The following is a 23,441-nucleotide window of genomic DNA, read 5'->3' on the forward strand; positions in this document are numbered from 1 at the left end:
GGTGGGTGGTCCTTGGACTTCCCACAGGGCAGAGAACCCTGATTGCTTTTTGGGCTGACAAGGGAGGGGGACTTGATTGGGGGAGGGGGAGGGAAAGGGGAGGCGGCGGTGGGGAAGAGACAGAAATCTTTAATAAATAAATAAATTAATTAAAAAAATAAAAATGTATTAATCTGCCTTCAGGTTCCTACCCTACTGCATTTAATGATCAACTGTGATATGAAAATGGAAGCTAAGTTTCTTACCTCCCCAAGTTGCTTTTGGTCATGGTGTTTAATCGCAGCAATAGAAACATTAAGACATGGATAGATGTGTTCTTATCAAAATCTTTTTTCTTATGTATACAGTGTTTTGCCTGCATGTATGTCTGCAGGCTAGGAGAGGGCCCAGATGGTTGTGAGCCACCATGTAGTTGCTGGGAATTGAACTCAGGACTCTGGAAGAGCAGCTTAACAGCTTCCACACAGCCGGGCGGTGGTGGCGCACACCTTTAATCCCAGCACTTGGGAGGCAGAGGCAGGCAGATCTCTGTGAGTTCGAGACCAGCCTGGGCTACAAGAGCTAGTTCCAGGACAGGCTCCAAAACCACAGAGAAACCCTGTCTCAGAAAAAGGAAAAAAAACAAAAACAAAACAAAAAAACAGCTTCCACACATTATTTTTTCCCCTTTCCCTTAAGTTGAGATCTTGTACTTTTGACTTAAAGGAAGCACTTTGTGGCTTCCTGTTAGTATATCCAAATTGCCAGCATCATTTTAAGTACAGTAAGGGTTACTCAAACACAAGCACTATGAGGGTTGATTTGAAAATATTTCAGGGCCAGGTGGTGGTGGCACAGGCCTTTAATCCCAGCACTCGGTAGGCAGAGGAAGGCGGATCTCTGGGAGTTCGACGCCAGCCTGGTCTACAAGAGCTAGTTCCGGGACAGGCACCAAAGCTACAGAGAAACCCTGCCTCGAAAAATAAAAAAGAAAAAGAAAAAGAAAAAGAAAAAAGAAAAGAAAATATTTCAAACCACATTGCACCTTGGGTAACTGAAACTCCATAAAAGTGAAGCCTTTAGTAAATGCTGTAAAAACAAAACAACAACAAGCTGTTAGTATCCTTAAGCTATACACTTTTTTTTTTAAAGACAGATCTCACAGTGTAACTTTGATTGGCTTGGAACTCACTGTGTAGACCAGACTGGCCATGAACTCAAAGATTCACCTGCCTCTGCCTTCCAAGTGCAGAGATTAAAGGCATGTACCACCATCACCCAGCTAAAGTTGTGTGCATTTTTTTTTAATTTTGTGTGAATGAATGTTGTGGTGGTTTGAATGAGAATAGCCCCATAAGCTCGTCTGTTTGCATGTCTACTCCCACTTGGTGCACTGCTTGGAAAGGTGAGGAGGTGTGGCCTTGTTGGAGGAAGTGTGTCACTGAGGTGGGCTTTGAGGTTCCAAAAGCACATACCAGGTCCAGTGCAGTATCTGTCTCTCTCTGTCTGTCTTTCTCTCTTTTTTCTTTTTTCTCTCTCTCTGTCTCTCTGTGCCTGCTGCCTGTGAATCAGGATGTAAAACACTGCTACTTCTCCAGCATTATGCCTGCCTGTCTGCCACCATGCTCCCTGCCTTTATGATTATGACCAACCCTCTAAAACTGTAAGCAAGCCCCCAATTAATGCTTTCTTATATAAGAGTTGCCTTGGTCATGGTGTCTTTTCCACAGCAATAGAAAGTAACTAAGGGGTGTGTACATGTATGTGTGTCCACAAATGTATGTACATGCCATGTCACACATGTTTGGAAGTCAGGTGACTACCTTCAGGAGTCTGTTTTTCCTTCTATGATGTGGGTCCCCAGGATTGAATTCAGGTCTTCAGGGGTTGACAGCACCCACTGAAGCTATCTCACCAGTCTGGCCTGCCTGTCTTCTTTATCACAGGACATTGCTTTGCAATCTACTAATGAAACTGAGACTAGCCTCAACCTTAAAACTCCTACCTTAGCCTCACAAGGGCTAGAATTGTAGGCATGAGCTACCAAATTCAATTAAGATTTTAAATGCATTATAATAACTTGTTTCATACCATGTTGATCCCACAGCTAGAACTAGAATGTTGGGGATATTGTGTCTTATTACGTCTATTTATAGTAACTATTACTTCCAAACACCTTCTCCCATCATCTCAGATAACTTCTAAAATTCTAAGTGACTTTTTTCTGCTTTTGTTCTGACCAGTTTTCTAAAATAGATGTTTCACTTTCATAAACAACAGTTTAGATGAGAGTTAATAGTCTGAACAGTGGAAAGCAGATGAGACATAAATTCTGCTGTGTATTCAAAATAGAGCCTGACACAGCTAAAACACTTTGTAAATATTAACTCTTTATCTGATTCAACAATCCTGTGATAGGTACGTTGGTGTAGCAAATGGTAAAAATAACACAAAAGATAAAGTTAGGTGTCTATATTCTGAAACAAATGAGGAAAAAATTAAAATTCAGAAACAAATGCTCTCCTTTTTTGTCCTCCCTCCTAAAACAAGATGTCACAGCCCAGACCAGCTTCAGATTCATGATGTAGCCAGGCAAGGCTTGCCTTAAACTCCTTATCCCCCTGCCTCCACCTCACCCCCTGAGTGCTGGGTTGGGTGTGTAGCATCACACCTGGTCACATCTTCATCTTTCATTGAAACGGCACAAACATCCTTCAAGTAGTGGAGACTACGTGAATTATGGAAAATACATTGTAATAGCTAAAAATGTGGAAATTAAATTAATCAAATAAGTAGGTAAGTTTGAGCCAATTAGGAGCTTGAAAAGTGTTTTTTATTTTGTGTGCCATATTTAATTATCCTCCACTTTGAAAATATTTGCATTATGCAAAATGTTTTTGCCCACTAGTATTTTGTTTTTGCTCAAGATAAATGAATATATATTTATGCATATAAAATATTTGCAATGCTAGAACATTCCTACTAAGATAGAAGAAAGCCAATGTCCTAAAATGGGAAACTTTGGTTCTCCCTAGTGTTGCACTCTTTAGTTTTGGGGAGTCACAAGTGTGCTACAGGGTCTAAGATAAAAAGAGCAGTTCTAAACTATGATTTAGTGGATTTCTCTTTGCTGTCAAAAGCAATAGGACGGAGTTAATAAAAAAGTATATGCTAAAAACCTCTTTTTCCTAGTAGGTATGGCGTTTCCAGAAGAGACAAACAGATCTTCTTATCACTTTTTATAAGGATAGAATTACAAAATTAGAAGCAGCTGTGAAGGAGGCCCAGCAAACAATGACTAGCCAAAACAAGTAAGTACCGAGTCAGACCTAGCACGTTTTCTTTCTTTTAGTAAAGCTGTAGTAATTTCCAGATGTAAGGACTGAAAATTGCCCTGTGTGTTCATGTTTGTTTTAAGAAAGTCAGGTACAGCCTGGTAATGGTGCATGCCTTTAATTCTAGCAGTTGAGAGGCAGAGACACCCGGATCTCTGTCAGTTCAAGGTCAGCCTGGTCTACAAGTTCCAAGGAAAACAAAGAAACTCTCATCTCAAAAGACCAAAAAGGGGTGGGGTCAGGAGCTGGAGAGCTGTCTCAGTGGTTAAGAGCACTGACTGCTCTTCCAGAGGACCTGGATTCAGTTCCCAGCATCCATATGGCAGTTCAAAGCTGTCTGTAATTCAATTCCAGGGGACCCAACACCAATGCACATAAAATAAAAATAAATTAATTAAAAAACAAAGCAAACACAAAGTCAGGTACAAGTTTTTGGTTGTTCCCCTTGGTCTCTCTTAATTTTTTCTGTCTTCACTCCAAGGACCCTTTTTACCTTTTAGCTGTTCTTCCTCAGTGAAGTCAGATATAGCTGACTCACACTGATAACATGCTTTAAATGTTTCAGAAATATGAAACTGAAGACAATCCTTGTTAAAAACTTAAAATTTTTCTTTAATGTTTATTTTTGCGTGTGTGTTACCCTCTGGCCTTTACATGCATGCCAGGTCAGAGACAACTTAAAAGAGTCGTTTTTCTCCTTACACTGTGTGCACTCAGGGAATTGAACTCAAGGCATTAGATGTGATAGCAAGGCCTTTCCCCACTAAGCCATCTCAAAGCCAAAGTTATTGGAAACTTTAGACATCAGTAGTCCAAGAGTGTGTATGAAGAACAAATAGAATTCCATATAAAAACCCTTTGAAGTCATACCAAGTGACTGCTTATCAAAACCCTGCCACCTTCTCCCTGAACCACCAATCTCTGATGGAAGTTCCTTGTATGTCTACAAACACCTCTCAGTAAGCATTAATTAAGATGTTGATAATAGTAATAATTTCTGTCCTAGTGACCTGGACCTGGTTGTTTCCATCTTTTTCCTAGAGAGCTATCAGTCTTGAGAAAGGAGAATGGAGAACTGAAGAAACTTCTAGCCATCCTAAAGGTGAATAAAATAATTTTTGTTTATTTACTTGTTTTGGTTTGGTGTTTCTAGGCATCAATCAAACTCAGGGCCTTGCACATGCTAGATAAATGCTCTATTACTGAGCTAGATTCCCAGATTACCACTGTATAGTTTAGGCTAGCCTTGAATTTACCATTGTAGTTCAACCTGGCTTTGAGCCTCGAACACTTCTGTCCCAATCTGTGTGAAGACTACCACCTATGCCACTGTGCCCAGCTGAAGTAGGTCCTCTTTACTATTATTTTACCTCCTACCTTGTCCATCTTTCTAGGTGGCTTTATGAAACAGTGTTTCCCAGCAAGTGCATAGTGTTTGCACAATAAATACACTGGAGTAAACGAATAAGGGTACAGAAGACCGTGGAGAGTTGAGAGCATCAATAATATTTTTGACCCACTCTGAAATCTCAGTGAATCATGCTATAACTGATGGGAAGCTCTCACCAAAAAGCATATTTCTACTTAACATTTCTTTTGAAGAAGTTCAGGATGCCTCAGGACACTTTCCTTGTTGTTTAACTTTTTTTTTTTTTTGAGATTGATTCTAAAATAGTCCAGGCTTTGAACTCTTAAAAAATTATTATTATTGTTAGTGTGTGTATATCAAAATATGTGTAATATGTGTGATGTGTATGTGATATGTAATGTGTGTGTAAGTACAGTTGGCAGTCAGAGGATAACTTTAGGGAGTCAGTTCTCTCTTTCCACTGTGGGAATGAGGGATCAAATGCAGGTCAGGTTTAGACAGCAAGCATTTTTACCCACTGAGCTGTCTCACTGGACTTGACTTTGAACTCTTTATATACTCAAAGCTAGCCTGGAACTCCTGAGCCTCCTGCTCCATTTTCTTAGTACTGAGATTACAGATATGCGCCATGTGACTAGCTCCTCGGTATGCTCTTATGAAAAGCTAAATTTTTATTCTCTCAGAGCTAGTAATTTTATAAGGAAACACTTTGTCCTCCTGTTGGCAGCCTTGCTAGGGGAGCTTGCAGGTACATTATCTAACAATAATACTGATAGCCATTTACTAGAGCCTTTAACTGCAGCTTCCCTCACTTCCATGTTTTTACCTACAGGGATCTCCAAGCAGCTACTACGGAAGCAGGTCGGTTTTTACCACAGTAACCCTCTACCTTGAAATTTTCTGATTTGTTCTTCAAAACATTTTCAGTTGTACAATTGTATGTGTGTACAATGATGCGTGATTAATGTGTACAGTGTGTACTGATCAATTTACGGTACCTAGCATTTCACTCTTCTTAATCCTTAGCCATTTTCTTATGTGGGGGAGCTTTTGGCTGTTTTTTCTTGGCTTCTAGTTATGTGCACTCCAAGATAGATAAAATGGTTAATGAATTTATCTTTTACTTTTCTGACTCTCTGATAGAAGTGAAATCTTTTTTTGTTTTATTTTTGTGGTACTAGGGGGCTAGGGTTTTTGAATACTTTATCACTGAGCTAGTGTGCTCACTCTTTTTGTGAGGGGTGGGTAATGAAAAAAGAGCATCTCACTCTGTAACTCTGGCTGCCCTGGAACTTACAGAGATCCGACTGCCTCTGCTTCCTGGTGCTGAGCTGAAAGGTTTATGCCACCATGCCCTCTCACCCAGCCCTTCTGGTCCACTTTTTACTAATCATTTTTAAATAGTCTCACTGAGTTACCCAGACTGGTTTTGAAATCTTGATTGTAATGCTCACCTTTGACTATTGAAATAAGAATTCCTACTAATCCTTCGAAAATCTAACATGTAATCTTCTGTAATGACTGCATCAAACAGAGTTGGTATTTGCTTATTCAGTAAATATTCATTCAGTACTTACTGCTTATCTATTTAAGTACTAGGTACACGACACCAAGTCTTTCTAATTAATGATGTCTGTGCTACTAAATATTTTAATGGTGTGTTCAAAAGATATAACACTCTTGCAGTCTCAGAAGTTACTACGTAGTCTTCTTTCAAATTTCTGTATTTTATATATCCATTATAATATATAAACATTGTTGTGCTGGGGTTCTTTTTCTTTGTGATGCTGGAGTGTTAATCTCCAGTTTTGCTAAACAAGTACTCTACCACTCGGTTCTATCCAGGCCTGATTCTGTCTTCTCTCTTAGTAGCCTATGAATCTCTCATAGCTAATTCTTTTAATCTCAAGGCAAAGGACATAGAAATGTTTGTTGACTGGATGGCTGGATGGCTGAGTAGATGAATGAATCAATAGGTATAAGGTTGAGAGTATTTGGTAAGGTGCTACTGGAAGGAAGAAAAGACCCAGAGTCACATTATAAATGAGAGAGAAGTAGAGGAAGATTCCTCTAGGGAATTGGAGAGTGAAGAGACATCAAAATGAAGGCTCCAATTCTGTGTGTTGAGATGATGCCTCTACTACCAGGGAATAAGTACTCTGTGCTTAGAGAAGAAGCATCTGTTTTGTTCTTTCTTTCCTTTTCCTTCTTCCCCTGCCTTTTAAAAGAGATTTTATTTTTAATTGTGTGCCTGTGTGTGTGTGCGCGCGTGTGTGTGTGTGTGCACGTGTATGCACCCACAGAGACCAGAAGAGATTATTAGATCCCCTAGAGCTAGAGTTAAAGGCGGTTGTGAGCAGCCAGAAATGAACTGAAGCCCTCTGCAAGAGCAGTACTTGCTCTTAACCACTGAGCCACCTTTCCGGCCTCAAAGCTGCTGTTTGAATAGTCAGTAGCTGACTGATCCTCTACTGTGGCTTTGCTTCTGCTTGATGAGATCTGAGCTGCCTTTTCTTTTCGTTTCCTTGTAGATTAACCACACCTCGACCAGTGGGCATTACTTCCCCATCACAATCAGGTGAAAAACCAATTCTTTCCAGCTACTGTGTAAGATGAATCTTTTCCTCATGGAGTTATTGTTTTTTCCCCAGAGACCATAATATGACTTTGCTAATGTTACATATAGAGTGAAAAACATTATATAACCAGACAAGACAGAATGCACCACTGATGGCAATTTTTCCTATACTCTGTGCTCTTGCAGTTGCTCCACGACCCAGTTCCCAGCATAGCAGCCAAGTGGTCAGGTGAGTAGAAAACCTATTATTCAACATTGAAACTGTTGAGAAAACTGAAAGATGAATGAGATGACTCACGTTGGTACTGAAGAGAATTACTGCCATGTCACATTTGACACCAGCTTTTTGTGTGTGTTTGTTTTGTTTGCATTCTTGTTTTGTCTCATTTTATATAGTCGCTCTTCTTCTATGGAGTCCATCCCTTATACAGTGGCTGGCTTTGGTAATGTGGAACAGGTAAGTAATAGTCACAGTATTTTTCTAAATTGATGTTTCTAGTGCTTAATGAAAGCAAAACTGTAAATCAAGAATCTTAAATTTATATTGGTTTTGGCACAAATCTTTTCATACCAAGCAGAGTCCATTTTTAGACTAAATATTAGAAAATGACACAGAACCAACAGGGGTTACTATAGAGTAAGCATTCAAGAAAAATGCACCGTATCTGTCATGTTCAGTTTGGAAGTAATAGAGCATAGGTCTTTCTTTTTTTTCTTTTTTCTTTTTAAATATTTTTACTTTCTATTTATTTATTTATTCATTCATTTATTTATTTATTTGTTGAAAAAATTTCCACCTCCTCCCTGCCTCCCATTTCCCTCCCCCTCCTCCCACTCCTCTCCCCTTCCCCCACTCCAATCCCCCTCCCTCTCGAGTCTGAAGAGCAGTCCAGATTCCCTGCCCTGTGGGAAGTCCAAGGTCCTCCCCCCTCCATCCAGGTCCAGGAAGGTGAGCATCCAAACAGGCTAGGCTCCCACAAAGCCAGTTCATGCAGTAGGATGGATGGAGATAGAGACAGAGACCCACATTGGAGCACCGGACTGAGCTCCCAAGGTCCAAATGAGGAGCAGAAGGAGGGAGAACACGAGCAAGGAAGTCAGGACCACGAGGGGTGCACCCACCCACTGTGACAGTGGGGCTGATCTATTGGGAGCTCACCAAGGCCAGATGGACTGGGACTGAATAAGCATGGGATAAAACCAGACTCTCTGAACATGGCGGACAATGAGGGCTGATAAGAAGCCAAGGACAATGGCACTAGGCATAGGTCCTTCTTAAGAGCAGTACGCACAACCTGGGAGAACAATGTATGTGTGATGATTGTTACAGAGAAACAGTGGGGAGCTGGGAATGTAGAGAACCAGGGTATAGTAATTCATGATCATTATTTTTCTGTCAGGGACACAGAGGCCTGCGGGAAAGGAGCATTTCCAGAGACTCTTACACTGGTGAGAGAGGGTAGGGGACGGTATCTGAAGCTGGCATATTCTGGCCAGAGACTAGAAATTTGTAGTGTTCTGTGCACAATGTAATGCTGTTTTCTTTTTTTTGGAAAATGATTCCAGGTATAGAAACATGTTTCAACTAATAATATTTATGTTCTGAAACAAGAAGTGAGAAAATAAAAAGTTGAGGAATAGTCATTGAAAACCTGATCAAAAGCTGGGTGGGGACTTACTTGGCTCAACGAATGAAAGCCTTCTAACCCAAGTTTGATCCCCCAAATACATATAAAAGTAGAAGGAGGGAACCAACTAGAAAATTGTCTTCTGGCCTTTACTTGTGTAGCAGTACGCACCAAGCACACACACACACACACACACAACTTTAAAAAGAAGGAAAAGAAACCTCTAATCAGAATAATTTAACTGAGTTGAGTTTTCAAACTGCCACAAGATGGCAATAGAAATTGAGTCTTAAAAAAAAAAGTTAACCAAATGTCAATGACAACTTGTGTCTACATTTGCTGCCATGGCACACATCCGAAGATCAGAGGGAAAGCTGCATGGAGCCAGGTCTCTCCTTCTACTTCTGTGTGGTTCCAGAACTCAGACTCAGGTCATTGGCTTGAGCAGCCAGCCCTTTATCTCAGCCATCTCCCTAGCCCAGAAAACATCACTTCCAAACCTTGAAAAGTGATTGGCTTTTCCCTGTGCATTAAGGGTAAAAATATGGGCTTTGTTTCTAGTAATAATTTTTCTTGAAGTATGTTTTGTCTGTTACTAGTACAGCCACCCCACCTTTCTTGTTTACTTTTTTCATGGGCTGTATTGTGTGTATGTGGTGCTGAGATTGAATCTGGGGCCTCAAGTATACTCCCACTGAGATACATACTCCCTTCCTTCCTTCCTTCCTTCCTTCCTTCCTTCCTTCCTTCCTCCCTTCCTTTCTTAATTTGTTTTTTCCTTCATTTCAATCAGTGCCGGAGATCAAATATATGCTAGGCAAATGTTCTGCCACTGAGCTGTATCCCCAGCCTGTTTGATTTTCTGTAAATTTCTTTTAACTTAGTGCATATACATATTCACACACACCAACCATGATACACATGTGGATATCAGAAAAGAGCTTTGTGGAGGTGGTTCTCTCCTTCCACTTCAGGTGGGGGTGGCACCAGGCTTGAGTAGCATTGGCTCTGATTTTCTGCCTTTTAATTGGAAGCTTTAATACATTTATATTCAATGTAATTGCTGGTAAGAAAGAACTGCCATTTTGCCATTTCTTTTATATATGACAGATCCTTTTTCATCATTAATTCTTTGTTACTGCCTTCCTTTGTGTTAAATCTATTGTAGTATAGCACTAATAAATTATAGTGTAGCACTTTAGCTCCCTTGTTATTTCTTTTATTATATTCAGAACTGTTTGGAGATTACAACTAACAAATTTTCAAAAACAAGGTTTAAATAAATATCACGTTTAGCATCAGCATTATACTAAAACATCATAATTCTGTAGAATATACTGAGCAACACAAATTTTAAATTATTGCCTTATACAGTTGTCTTTTAAATCTGATGGGGAGGTTACCAAGAAAATTGTACTTAAACTGTCTTTTGTTGTACTTATATAATTCTCTTTCTGCATTTGAATTACTAATTAGTGTCCTTTTATTTCAACCTGAAAGAATCCATTTAGTATATCTTAAAAGGCAAGTTTGAGAGTGATAAATTCACTTTCTAAATTTTTGTTTATGTAGGAATATCTTAATTCCTTCTCCAGTTTTGAAAGGTAGTATTGTTGCATATAAATTTCTGGTTAATAATCTTTGGGAACTTTTTGAGAGCTCTCTGGTCACTGGTATGCCTGATGACAAAATCAGCGTTAATCTTGCTGAGTATTATTTGTGATGAGTGGCTTCTTCTTGCTATTTTTAAGATCCTTTGCCAGGGAGAGGGTATGTAGCACAGTTGGTTGAGTGCTTGCCTAGGATACATGAAGCCCTGACTTGAGGCCTGGCATGTCATAAAGTGGATATGGTGGCACATACCTATAATTACAGCACTGTTGGTTCTCTCCTGTTGGAAACTGAGGCTGGAGGATTAGGAGTTCAAGGTCCTCTTTGACTGCATTCTGGGCTACTTGAGACCATGTCTCAAAAAAAAAAGTTCAATTAATCATTGACTGTTATGACAAAAAGCAAAATATAGGGAAATCTCAGAGAGTACTTTTTTCTCTTCCTTCCTTCCTTCCTTCCTTCCTTCCTTCCTTCCTTCCTTCCTTCCTTCCTTCCTTCCTTCCTTTCTTTCTTTCTTTCTCTCTCTTTCTTTCTTTTTTGTAAGTTAAATGGTGTTGAACACTCTGCCAGCTTTGTTTTTGTTTTGTCTTTGTTTTTGGCATTTGATACAGGATTTCTCTACATAGCTCTGGTCGTCCTGGAATGTACTATGTAGACCAGGCTATCCTCAAACTCACAGAGATACACCTGCCTCTGCCTCCTGAGTGCTAGGATTGAAGGTGTGCACCACCACAACTGGCCAGTTTTGTTTCTTGAGGCAGGGTCTCTCACTGTATGCACCAGGCTGGCCCTGAATTCAAAATTATTCTGCCTTATTCTCCCAAGTACTAAGATTCTGGGCATTTGCCATCATGCCTAGCCTGCTTCTGAAAATTTTTCCAGTATCAAATAAGTGTTTCCCTTATCCTCCGTCCTTCAACTTCACTTCAAACTACAAAATTCACTGAAATATTTTTAGTCTTCTTCCACAAGACCTTCATCAGTTTTCCAGTGTTGATCGTTTTCCCTTTCTCGAAACAGTTTTCATTTTTTGTTCTTATTCTACATTTCTTTTCTTTCTTTCTTTCTTTCTTTCTTCCTTTTTTTGGTTTTTCAAGACAGAATTTCTCTGAAGCTTTCGGAGCATGTCCTGGAACTAGCTCTTGTAGACCAGGCTGGCCTCGAACTCACAGAAATCCGCCTGCCTCTGCCTTCTGAGTGCTGGGATTAAAGGTGTGTGCCACCAATTCCTGGCTCTTATTCTAAATTTCAAATTTCTCTTTGACTTCCCTGACTTCCCTTTGCTAGTTCCTTTTCTATCCAAGTGTAAAAGCAGCACTTCTCAAATGTTTGGATCCTCCATATAAAGGACCTCAGTTCTAGGGATAGTTTTAAAATGAAGAACATCAGGGGTTTGTTATTTATTTAGGCCAGAAGTTGACTTTTGGTGTCTTCCTCAATCACTATCCACCTCATTTAAAACATGCTTTGTTGAAATAGGAGCGGCGGCGGGGCTGCGTCCCCAACACCCCGGCCGCTTGGCTAGCTTATGCCCGAAATAACAACACACAAATTGTATTCATTTAAGAACTGCTTGGCCCATGAACTCTAACCCTTACAGGCTAATTCTCGCACCTGGACTAGCCCATTTCTAATAATGTGTGTAAGCACCCCAAGGTGCGCTTACCGGGAAGATTCTAACCTACGTCCATCCTGGCGTCTCAGCGCAGAGCTATCGTGTCTATCCGGCAGAGCTGAGCATGGCGTCTCTCTGGGAGCAGAGCAGAGTCTGACCTCACTTCCTCTTCCGCCCAGAATTCTATTCTGTTTACTCCTCCCATCTATGTTCCAAGCCATGAGGCCAAGCAGCTGGTTTATTATAACTTAACCAATGAAATCAACAGATTGATATATGACACTCCCACATCAATGCTTTATTAGCTGGGTGTGTTATCGAACACCTTTAACCCCAGCACTTGAGAGACAGAGACAGGCAGATTTCTGTGGTCTAGAAAGAGTTCCAGGACAGCCAGGGCTACATAGAGAGACTCTGTTTCAACACTCTCTCCCAAGAAAAATGTTTAGAATATATTTACTACTTCATTTAGTATGTGCATATGTTTGTGGGTACAAATGTGTCACACACACATTTGTAGACCAGAGGACTACTTTTGAGACAGGTTTTCTCCTTCCCCCATGTGGATTCTGGGGATCTAATTTAGATCATCAGGGTTGGCATCAAGTGTATTACTCACTGAACCACCTCACTGATCCATCCACCTTAATTGCTTAATTTCATTCTTCCTTTTTTTCTTTTCTTTTTTGAGGCAGGGTTTCACTGCATATCCTGGAACTCACCCAGTAGAACAGACTGGTCTCAAAGTCTAAAGATCCACCTGCCTCTCCCTCCTCAGGACTCTGATCAAAGTATCTATTACCATGCCCAGCTTTTGAAAAAAAAAATATTTACTATACCTATCCCCAGGTCAGCCCATTCCTCCTTCCCACCTTCATGTTCTTTTTCTTTTCCTTTTTTTAAAAAAATAATCCACTGAGTCCTGCCTACATGAACATAGGCAATCTACCAGCCACACCACCCAAGAAAAATAACACCCTTTCAATTACCAGTAACTCCTCAGCTGAGGTGAAGTTTCATAGTCCTCCCCTCTCCATAGTGGAATTGTTTACTGCCGGGTAAACCATAACTGTTGGGAGCTCATGAATGCAGTGGCCCATGGCATGTCCAGAAGACAGCGCTTCACAGCACCCCTCCCATCCTTCATCTCTTGCATTTTATTATCCCATCTTCCTCATGTTTCCTGAGCTTTGTGGGGACCATTCATTGTCATCTGTTAGGCAAGGTCTCTCAACTTCTGCTAGACTGGCTGGCCTCAGAGCCCCAGGGACCCAACTCTCTCTGGTCCCATCCATTGCTGGGGTTTCAGGTTCATACTGCAATGCCTTGCCCAGGTTTTGCATGGGTGCTGGGGTTCCAAATGTAGGTCCTCATGTTTACACAGCTTTACCAACTGAGCTATCTACCCTGCCCAGCTCATACTGGTTCTTTTTTATACAGTTTTCTTTCTTGATTTCATGAAACACTATTCTCATCCTTTCTTTTAGCATGTTAATATTATTATTGTATGAGGCAGGGGCAGGAGCTCTAGGGCTAGAACACACATGTGGCAACCAGAGGACAACTTTGGAAGTCAGTTCTCTCCTTCTCCCATAAGTTCTCTGGATAAAACCCAGGCATTCAGACCCTAAGGTCTGTGTAGCTAGCAAATATTTTTATTATAGTTTTGTTTTTGATTTTGTTTTTCAAGACATAGTTTCCTCTGTGTAGCCCTGGCTCTTTGGGAATGCACTCTGTAGAGTAAGCTGACCTCAAACCCAGAGATCCACCTGCCTCTGCCTCCCCAGTGGTGGGATTAAAGGTGTGTGCCACCACTGCTTGGATATTTACTTTTTATATATATAGGCCATAATGTTTTCTTTGTATGTCACATAATTTGCCAACTTTTAACATTCAGTCATCTAACTGACAGTTGTTTCTTGAGGCCTTCCTTTTGTATACCCTTGAGGTTAGTTCAAGGTAAGAGTTTAGGCCTTTCCAGCTGCTTCCTGCTTTTGTGCAGTCCTGGGCCTAGATGCTGGGCATGTGTTGGAATGCCTCAGAGTCCCCCAGACATCTCATTCCTCCATTTTCCTTTATGTCTTTAAGTCTATTCTTTGCCCCAACTAACAATTATCTTCTCAAACAGCCAAACCAAGTGCCTTGTTGTTTTCAGCAAACATTCCTGGGGAAGAAGCTGGTGTGTTGTGAGCTCTGAGCTTAAAAACCTCATGATCTTTAGTTCTAAGTTGCATCAAACTACAGTCCTGTGTGTGAGATCTTCCAAGGAACCAAACAGTTCAAATAATGACAGTTGTCTAACAATGCAGCTTTGAGGGCCTGAGGAGATGGCTCATTTGGTCAGGTACCTGCTGAGCAAGCATGTGTACTTGACTTTGAATCCCAAGCACCTGTGTATAATCCAGGCACAGAGGTATGTGTCTGTAGCCTCAGCACTGGGGAGGTAGAGACAGGAAGTACTGGTTATCCAGACAAACAGAACTAATGAGCTCAGATTCTGTAGGAGAGACTTTCTCAGGAAATAAGGTACTAGGGCTGGAAAGGTATCTCAGTAGTTAAAAGCTCATATTGCTCTTGCAGAGGTCCAGGGTTCTACTCTCAGCATCCATATCAGGTCTGCAACTTACAACTATAGTTGGCTATAGTTCCAGCTCTGGGGGATCCCATGCCTTGGGCACCTGTAACTCACATGCAAATATATACATAATTTAAAAAAGACCGTTAAAAAAATAAGGTACTGGCTAGGTGAGATTATTGGAGGAAAATCTACTGTTCATTGTGGAAAACTTAAGCATTATTTATATAGACATATTCAGTGAAAGATATGATATAAACAAAATGGGCATGGAGAAAAGTAAAATATTTCCTTAAAATCTATCTTCTTAGCCGGGCGGTGGTGGCACATGCCTTTAATCCCAGCACTCGGGAGGCTGAGGCAGGTGGATCTCTGTGAGTTCGAGACCAGCCTGGTCTACAAGAGCTAGTTCCAGGACAGGCTCCAAAACCACAGAGAAATCCTGTCTCGAAGAACCAAAAAAAAAATCTATCTTCTTTCTATTCCATACCAGATGGCTCCTGACATGAGACAGAAATTCTGAATTTTTTTTAACAACATGCTTGGATTTAGAGAAGAATAGCCATTGTCCAACTCCAAAGCCCGCTCTTATTTTTAAGTAAAGATGTATATACATGTCCAAATAATCAAATTTTACCATGCAGATAATATAGCATCATAAGGCAGATTTCTCTTTGCTTGTTGATTCTTTCTGAATAGCGATCTTTTTATCTTTAGGCATCTAGATATCCAAGGTCTCTCCACTCTTTGAAGATAAATATTTTCCTGCAAAGACAAGGACAGTACCCTACCCCAACCTTTATGATGTTTTCTTATCACCTGTATGATTTGTTACCTCTGTGGATGAGCTGTCATTTCTCTTTCTCAAGAGGTTTTTCTTTTTCAAACTAAATTTTTATCAATTTTGATGGTATCCATAGCTTTTCTTCTCCTGTGGAAACAAGAGTGAAACCCCTTCCCCAATGTAGCATATCTCCTGGTTTCCATTGTGAGGGCCACACATCCTTGAAATATACTGACTGACTTAATTCAGAAGTTTTTTCTATTATCCAATGTCTCTCTGCTGCTGTTGCCTTTTTCTCATTAGCATTAAGAAAATTCAAGATTAATAAAGCATTATGCAATCTATTTCTGGGGACATTTTCCAATCCTTTCTGTTTGTTCAGCATATCCTTTATAGTTCGATTTGATCTTTCTATAACTGCCTGACCCTGTTTGGCATACCTGTAATATGCTTTGTATTATAATAAGCAAAAAAACTGTTTCATTTTCTTAGACACATATGCTGGACCATTGTCTTTATTTGTGCAGGTATACATATGATAGCTGTAACTTCTAATAAGTGAGTGATTACTGAATCATCCTTTTCTGAGCTCAAGACAGTTGCCCACTGAAAACCTGAATAGGTGTCAATGGTGTGGTGTACATATTTTTACAAATTCTGTAAAGTGGAACACATCCATATGTCAGATTTTATTCCTTTGAGTACCCTTTGGGTTACTCCCTGCTGGTAATGTTTGGTTATAGAAAGAGCAAGTAGGACATCTCTTTATAATATCCTTAGCTTGTTATCATGTAATAGAAAACTCTTTCTTTAAACCTTTGCTATTGACATGACATTTCTTATGAAATTCTGAGGCCTTCAGCACACTTCCAATCAGTAATTGATCAATTTCTGCATTATCTTGTGCTAGAGGACCTGGCAGACCTATATGGGATCAGATGTGTGTTATGTATATGGGAAAAAGCCTATTCCTGATTATATCTTGAACATGTATGAATAGTGAAGTCAATTCTGTATCATCTGGTATAAATTCAGCAGTTTCAATATGCAAGACAACTCTTTCTGCATATTGCGAATCAGTAACGATATTAAGAAGTTCTTTAAAATCCCTTAGTACCATGAGAATATCATATAATTCTGCCACTTTGTTCCACCTTACTTATCCTTCTGATTTGTAAACCTGCCTTTCTTGATCTATTTGCATCTGTATAAAATGTATGGCTCTAGTTATTGGAGCATCACGTACAATTAAGGGAAGAATCCAAGAAGTTCTCTTTATAAGGTTAATTCTTTCACTTTTGGGATAATTGCTATTAATTTTTCCAAAAAAATTAGCACAAGGTTCATTGTCTTCCCATATATTTTTTAATTTCATCAACAGTAAAAGGAACTATAATCTCTGCTGGGTCTATACCTGCTAGTTGACAAAGTCTCAATTTTCCTTTTATAATTAATTCAGAGAATTTTCCACATAAGCTTTTAATTTTTAACTTGGTTTATGTGGTAAAAAGATTCATTCTAAGATAATGTCTTCCCTTTTCATTGAAATTCTTGTAGGGGAAATTCTGGAAGGCAACATGACTAGAATATAATTAAGATTGGATTCACTCTGCCTACATGTGCCTCCTGTAATTTGTCTTCAACAATCATCAATTCTTTTTTCGCTTCAGCTGTTAATTCTTTGGGACCATTTAAGTCTTTGTCACCATCTAATGTTTTATTTAAATGAACTATTAGGTCAGGTGTTATCCCAACAGCCAGTCACTGACTGGAAATATCTCCTAACGATCTTTGAAAGTCATTAAGAGTCTGTAATAGGTCTCTCCTAATTTGTGCCTTTTGTATTCTAATTTTTTGTAAATCTATTTTGTAACCCAGGTAATTGACAGAATCTCCTCTTTATATTTTTCAGGAGCAATTTGTAATCCCCATTTAGGCAAAACTTTTTTACGTCTTCAAATATTCTTTCTAAAGTATCTGCATTTGAGTCAGATAACAAAATGCCATCCATATAACAGTAAATTATAGACTTAGGAAATTGCTTGCGTATTATTTCCAGTGGCTGATTTACAAAGTATTGGTACAGGGTAGGATTATTGAGCATTCCCTGTGGGAGGATGGTCCTCTGGTATCTCCAAGTAGGCTGATAATTATTATAAGTAGGCACTGTGAAATCAAAATTTTCTGGATCCTTTTCTTGTAAAGGTATAGTGAAGAAACAATCCTTTAAATCAATAAGAGGCCATCCTTTTAGTAATAGAGAAGGAAGAGGAAATTTAGACTGTAGAGGGCCCATAGGTTGGATAGCCTTGTTGACAGCTCTTGGATCTGTCACCATTCTTCATTTTCCAGATTTATTTTTAACAACAAATACAGGAGAATTCCAAGGACTGGTTGATTCTTCAATATGGTGAGCATCTAATTGCTCTTGTACCAGCTGTTCTAAAGTTTGCAGTTTGTCTTCTGTTAAAGACCATTGTTTAATCCATATGGGTTTCTCAGTTAACCATTTTAAAGGCAAGGCTGTTAGTACCTCTGAGGGTTTGGTAGTTGCTTTGTGTTCTTGTACAGCCTATGGTGATTCTCATTTATAATATCTTATAATATCCTTTCCAGAAACATGAGTTTTGAGGATAGCAGGAATGTTAACCTGGGTATTCCATTATTGCAATAGGTCATGGCCCCATAATTCACTACAATATTAGTTACATATGGCCTCAGCCTTCCTTTCTGTCTTTCTGGCCCTATGCATTCAACCCACCTCGTGCTTTATTTTACTTAAATAGGGTTCCAATTCCTTGGAATTAAATATCTGCCTCTTGAAGAGGCCAGTCTGGATGCCAAGATTCTGGAGTAATGATAGTCACATCCGCACCTGTGTCTAGTAATCCCTCAATTACAATGTCATTTATACACACTCTTAGCTTTGGTCTTTGATCATTTATAGAAGTCTGACAAAATATACGTTTTCTATTTCTTACTGGAGTTTTTGACTCATCCTTCAGGTCTATTCCATCATCCAAAACAGTATGGTTTTTTACAGTAGGCACTGGATTGTTTAATATTCCTGGTGAGACATGTTCTCCACAGTGACTGGGAATGACTGGGCCTTGTTTGACATCAGGGCCTGTGAGAGGCCCCCCAATGGAGTTTCCCAGTGGTGCCGGGTTGCCTTGTCTGTCTCTTGTTGACCTACATTCATTAGTCCAATGTCAACCTTTCCCATACCTCCTACCAGAAGACTAAGTCCTCCTATTTTTGCCATTCCTAGAGGAGATATTATTCCTAGGAATTCCTTGTCTACAATCCCTTCTTAGATGTCCTATTCTACCACAACTAAAACATTTTTATTTTGGTGTCTCCTCATACCATTGGAAATCACTTCTCCTACCCAAGTTTCAGTACTATAGTCAAATGTTTCAACATTCATTGTATGCAAGATCCATTCATCTCTGGGTGCTGATCTAGCCTTTAAAGGTCTAAGGATATTTCTACATTCTAAGTTGACATTTTCAGAAGTCAAGGATTCAATTAGTGCACATCTAACTTCAGGTTCTGTCACTCCTAATTGTACAGCTTTAATCAATCTTTGTAAGAAGTCAGTAAAGGGTTCTCTCTGTCCTTGTTTAACCCTAATATAGACCTAATCCTCTTTCCTGGTTCCTGAATCCTGTCCCAAGCATTTAAAGCTGCTGTACTACATATGGAGGAGGTACATTCGTCATGGCGAGCCTGTCCCTGAGGATCAGAGTAATGACCCTTGCCAAGAATTTGATCTTGGGAAGTCTCAAATCCTTTTGCTTCCCCCCGTTGTTCTAAAAATTTTGCCTCTTTTCTCCAATAACACTTCCAAAGCAGATGAGGTTCATTTTCTAGGACTGCTGAGATTAATTGAAGCTAATCGTGTGGGGTGGCCTTAGTGCTTGAAGCCCACATTTTCACAATTTCCCTGACAAAGGTGAATGTACCCCATAAAAAACTATTGCTTGTTTTTATTTCTTTTACATCACTCATATGTATTGGTTCCCATGCATATTCTTTGACTACCTTAGGGTACTTTGTGTCAGATAGTCTTTCTATGGAAATTACCAGATATGCCAGGGGTCTGGCACATTCTGATGAGGCTAACTTCTGTCATTGTACCTTCTGTCCTTGCTCATCAATTTCAATAAATTCCTGTCTGACAGATTCAACAGCATAAATTCTTTCAATTTCCTCTCTTTCCATAGTATTGAACCATTTTTAATGAGATAATATTGAAAACAAAGCTAATTTCTAGAATCTAATAATAGAAAGGAAAATAGCATAAGTCTTGCACAATACCTTCCATAATATATACAAAATGGTTATTGAACTCTTGGATGTTATCGGTCATTTTTTGTAATTTTTCAGATCTTACCTGTCGTAAGGCAATTACAATGAATTGGAGTAGGTGTAATAATCGTTATCGGCCAGCAGGTGTCGCAGTTGCAGCCACGTGGCCGAGAGATGCTAGCAGCATTGAACAGCAGGTGTTGCTTATTTAGGTACTGAAAAATATGCTTTGTTTAACAAATTACAACAGTTACTAAGGCGATCAAATGATTCCAAGAGTTGGGGCCCAGGATAAAGAGGAAACCCAAAGTTTTCCATCAGTGGAAGTTGCAGACTGTGTGCACTGTGGGGATCACAGGCAGCAGTGTGCGGGCTGGCATGTGGGTCACAAGCTGGGGAGCACTGAGCAGCCTGCTGCATCTGGGGGCCGGCTGAAGTCATGGGCAGGAGAGTCAATGCCCAACACGCCATGAGGCTGGCAGACTGATCCCAAAAAGTGTGGACTGGTCCCCACGTTCAGGTGCCAGAGATGGCAGAAGTCACAAAATAATCCCACACTAGTTCAGAATTATGAATAATAAAGGGTTACTTATTTAGGAGAGACTTACAGATCACTGTCCTTGATAACAGTCCTCTGTACAAACAGGGAACAGGAACAGAGTCTAGCAGCCGGAAGTGAGAGTTGGAAGCAAGAGAGCAAGTGCATGTTTTACAGCTGCATTTATAGTATAAGAGATCATGCCCAAGTGGACTGGTATCTTAAAGGCTATTGGCTGAAGGAGCAGAAGGAGCTCCCACAGCACATGAATATAGCTGAAAGGTTATAACGTTAGCTGCTTTTACTCACACTCACAGTTTTCTATTTTTATTAATGTACATTTTCCAGATTGCCACTAGATCTTTATAATTTAAGGAGGTCTGAAATGATATTCTAACTGATTTTGCAAACTTTCCCCTTGCCTTGGATTCTGAGGATCATGTTTGAAGCTCTGTGTCACTTTCTTTTCACTGATGTCTCTCCTTGACAATTTCATGACTCTTGTCTTTAGCTATACTTTCAGTACCATCTTAAAGGGAAAGCCAAAGAAATTACAGGCACATTAAAGCACCTCAAGGCAGCGATGGGTCCTGTTCTCCATATCCAGAAAGGGAAAAGAGTACCTTTGTGAGGTGCTGCTAAGTGACTTATGAGCCTTTTAATTTACCATTTGCCCTAACCTTAAAATATATACAACAACAACAAAAAACACTTTGACCCCATTTCTTTTGCACTGGCCCTTGAATCCCGTCTGAATTATCTCACTGTCATATTTATGCCTTCCAGAAACCCCTTCCCCAGGTTCAACTCATAGCCTCTCCTACAGGTAAGTAACATTACAACTTACTTTTTGTGTGCATTAGTTTTTGAGGCAGGGTCTCATGTAGCTCAGGCTGACCTCAAACTCACTCTGTAACTTGAATTCCTAGTCTTCCTGCCTCTGCCTCCCAAGTTCTGGGCTCACAGGTGAGCACAACCATGCTTAGTGTCTTGTTTCCTTTTCTGGAGATGTGTTCACAGTGATTCTGCCAGCATGCCTAGAGTTCCTTGTCTGATGGCCTATCCTAGTGGCATTCATAATCCACAGTTTATACAGTTTATGAGAAGATGGAGAATACTATGTATAATAGGCATTCAAGTTATATCTTCTCCATTGTAGGCAGGGTATTTTCTCTCTGATCTAAAGACTTTTGTTTTGTTTTGTTTTTTGAGACAGGGTTTCTCTGTAGCTTTTGGACCCTGTCCTGCAACTAGCTTTTGTAGACCAGGCTGGCCTCAAACTCACAGAGATCTGCCTGCCTCTGCCTCCCAAGTGCTGGGATTAAAGATGTGCGCTACCACCACCCAGCTTAAAGACTCACTCTTCACATACACGTCTACCTTGATCTTTCCTCTATTGAGTTTACCTTTGTTGTTGGTGGTTGTGGTTGATTAGTTTTTGAGACAGTGTCTTGGTCTATAACCCTGGCTCTCCACTCACTATGTAGACCAGCCTGGACTTGAACTTGCTTCAGTCCTTCTGCCTCTGTGGATTCCCACCTCTGGGATTATAGTTGGGATGGTATAATTCTAGTTTTATTGATGCTATTATTTCCATTTCTTAGACCTTCACCTGCCTCCTCTGGACAGGGAGTTTCTTATAGACCATTCCTCAGTGGGGACTCAGGCCACACAAGAGTCCTCACTCCCAGCAATTCTGGTGAGTTAATATTTTCAAGTTTCCTTTACAAGTGAGAGGAAGGTCTGAATTTTGTCTGACTAGTATAAAATTCAGTCGAATCCTATTATGTACAGGTTGGCCTGTAGGATTAGGCTGGCTCCTTCCTCCATGACCCCCCTCAAACTATGGATGAAATTCAGGACCAGGGCCTTACTATGTGTCCTAATCACAAATTAGGTTTCCTAGGACAAGATCTTGTTGTGCAGGTCAGGTAGCCTTAAACCATCAGTGAGGTTCAGGTTTACTGAAAACTTGGTGATTGCCGTGCATCTACCTCCCAAGTTTTTTAATAACAGGCATATACCACTAGTTTTGGTTTTTTTCTACATCCCATGTTGGGGTGTGGTAAGAGGGCTCATCCGGTAAAGGCTTTCTGCCAAGTCTGGTGACTTGAGTTTGATCTCTAGAACCCACAGGTATGTAAATAGTATGATGGAAGGCAAGAAAACTAACCCCTCAAAGTTTGTCCTCCAACATCCACTGGATTTTTAATTGAACATGCTGGCAGTTCAGTTCCAAAGGTTTAAATGCAGTGTCTGTTTTTAAAGTACTGCTGTTACCAGCCCTGCTGTCTTTTCAGACGCTCACCCATATTTTTAGACTGCCTCCTTCCACTCTAGTTAAACTTCAGCCTCAGACTGTTCTGTCCGCATGCCGGTGTATATAGCCTTGTTGGCATGAGAAAGAAAATCATTTCTCAAAGTGCTTAGCTGATTGTTTTCAGACAGGGTTTCTTTCATTAACCCTGGCTGGCCTGGAATTCCCATTGTAAGTGAGGCCAGTCTCCAAAGGGCTGGGATCACAGGATTGCAGGTATGTACTTTAAACACACACACATACACGTCTTCCCATATCGTCCAGGCTGGCCTTAAACTTTCTATGGCCAGGTTAGTCTCAAAATTGTCATTCTTCTTCCTCGACCTTACAGATATTGGGATTACAGGCATACACCACTGTGCCAAGCTACTTAATAGTCTCCCTTTCCAAGTATTATTCTTTAAGCACTCACTAGATATTGTGGCCTACAAGTAACATGACTAAGAAACTGCACAAGTAAATTGTCTGTCACAATTCTGTCCTGTCCTTTAGGTCAGAGGGAGAGCAGAGCCACACCAGAGAATCTTCCTGGTTTCCATCTTCCGGCCTTACAGGTGATGTCTGGCTAGCCAAACTCGTATGTGCATAGAACTCTTGAAGTTAGACCTCCACACTAAAGGCTGAGGGTGACGGTATAATATAACCAATGGCGAGTGATATTAGGTGTTTCTCAGGATGGTCTCAGTTTTAATGTTCTACCTTACTGACAGGTAACTCAAAAGGAGTATTTTAGGTCTGATGATTCTGTTTGCATACATACAAGCAAATACACAGACATATATATATGTAAATGCAAAA

The 23,441-nt window shown here is 40.2% G+C and overlaps 1 protein-coding gene across 1 annotated transcript in view; it reads left to right on the forward strand.

Moving 5' to 3' along the window:
• Rnf212b (ring finger protein 212B) overlaps positions 1-23,441 on the forward strand; it is a 44,588-nt gene that overhangs the window by 18,279 nt on the left and 2,868 nt on the right. Inside the window, exons 4-13 of the mRNA XM_050126169.1 lie at positions 3,175-3,290; positions 4,356-4,416; positions 5,516-5,544; positions 7,215-7,261; positions 7,448-7,490; positions 7,658-7,718; positions 8,662-8,710; positions 21,113-21,152; positions 21,931-22,025; positions 23,136-23,197. Coding sequence (XP_049982126.1) covers positions 3,175-3,290; positions 4,356-4,416; positions 5,516-5,544; positions 7,215-7,261; positions 7,448-7,490; positions 7,658-7,718; positions 8,662-8,710; positions 21,113-21,152; positions 21,931-22,025; positions 23,136-23,197 — 603 coding nt within the window. The remainder of the gene's footprint in view (positions 1-3,174; positions 3,291-4,355; positions 4,417-5,515; positions 5,545-7,214; positions 7,262-7,447; positions 7,491-7,657; positions 7,719-8,661; positions 8,711-21,112; positions 21,153-21,930; positions 22,026-23,135; positions 23,198-23,441) is intronic.

This window comes from Alexandromys fortis, unplaced genomic scaffold (genome assembly GCF_014885135.2).
Source record: "Alexandromys fortis isolate MF-2015 unplaced genomic scaffold, M_Fortis_MF-2015_v1.1 scaffold_258, whole genome shotgun sequence".
Classification (NCBI taxonomy): Eukaryota; Metazoa; Chordata; class Mammalia; order Rodentia; family Cricetidae; genus Alexandromys; species Alexandromys fortis.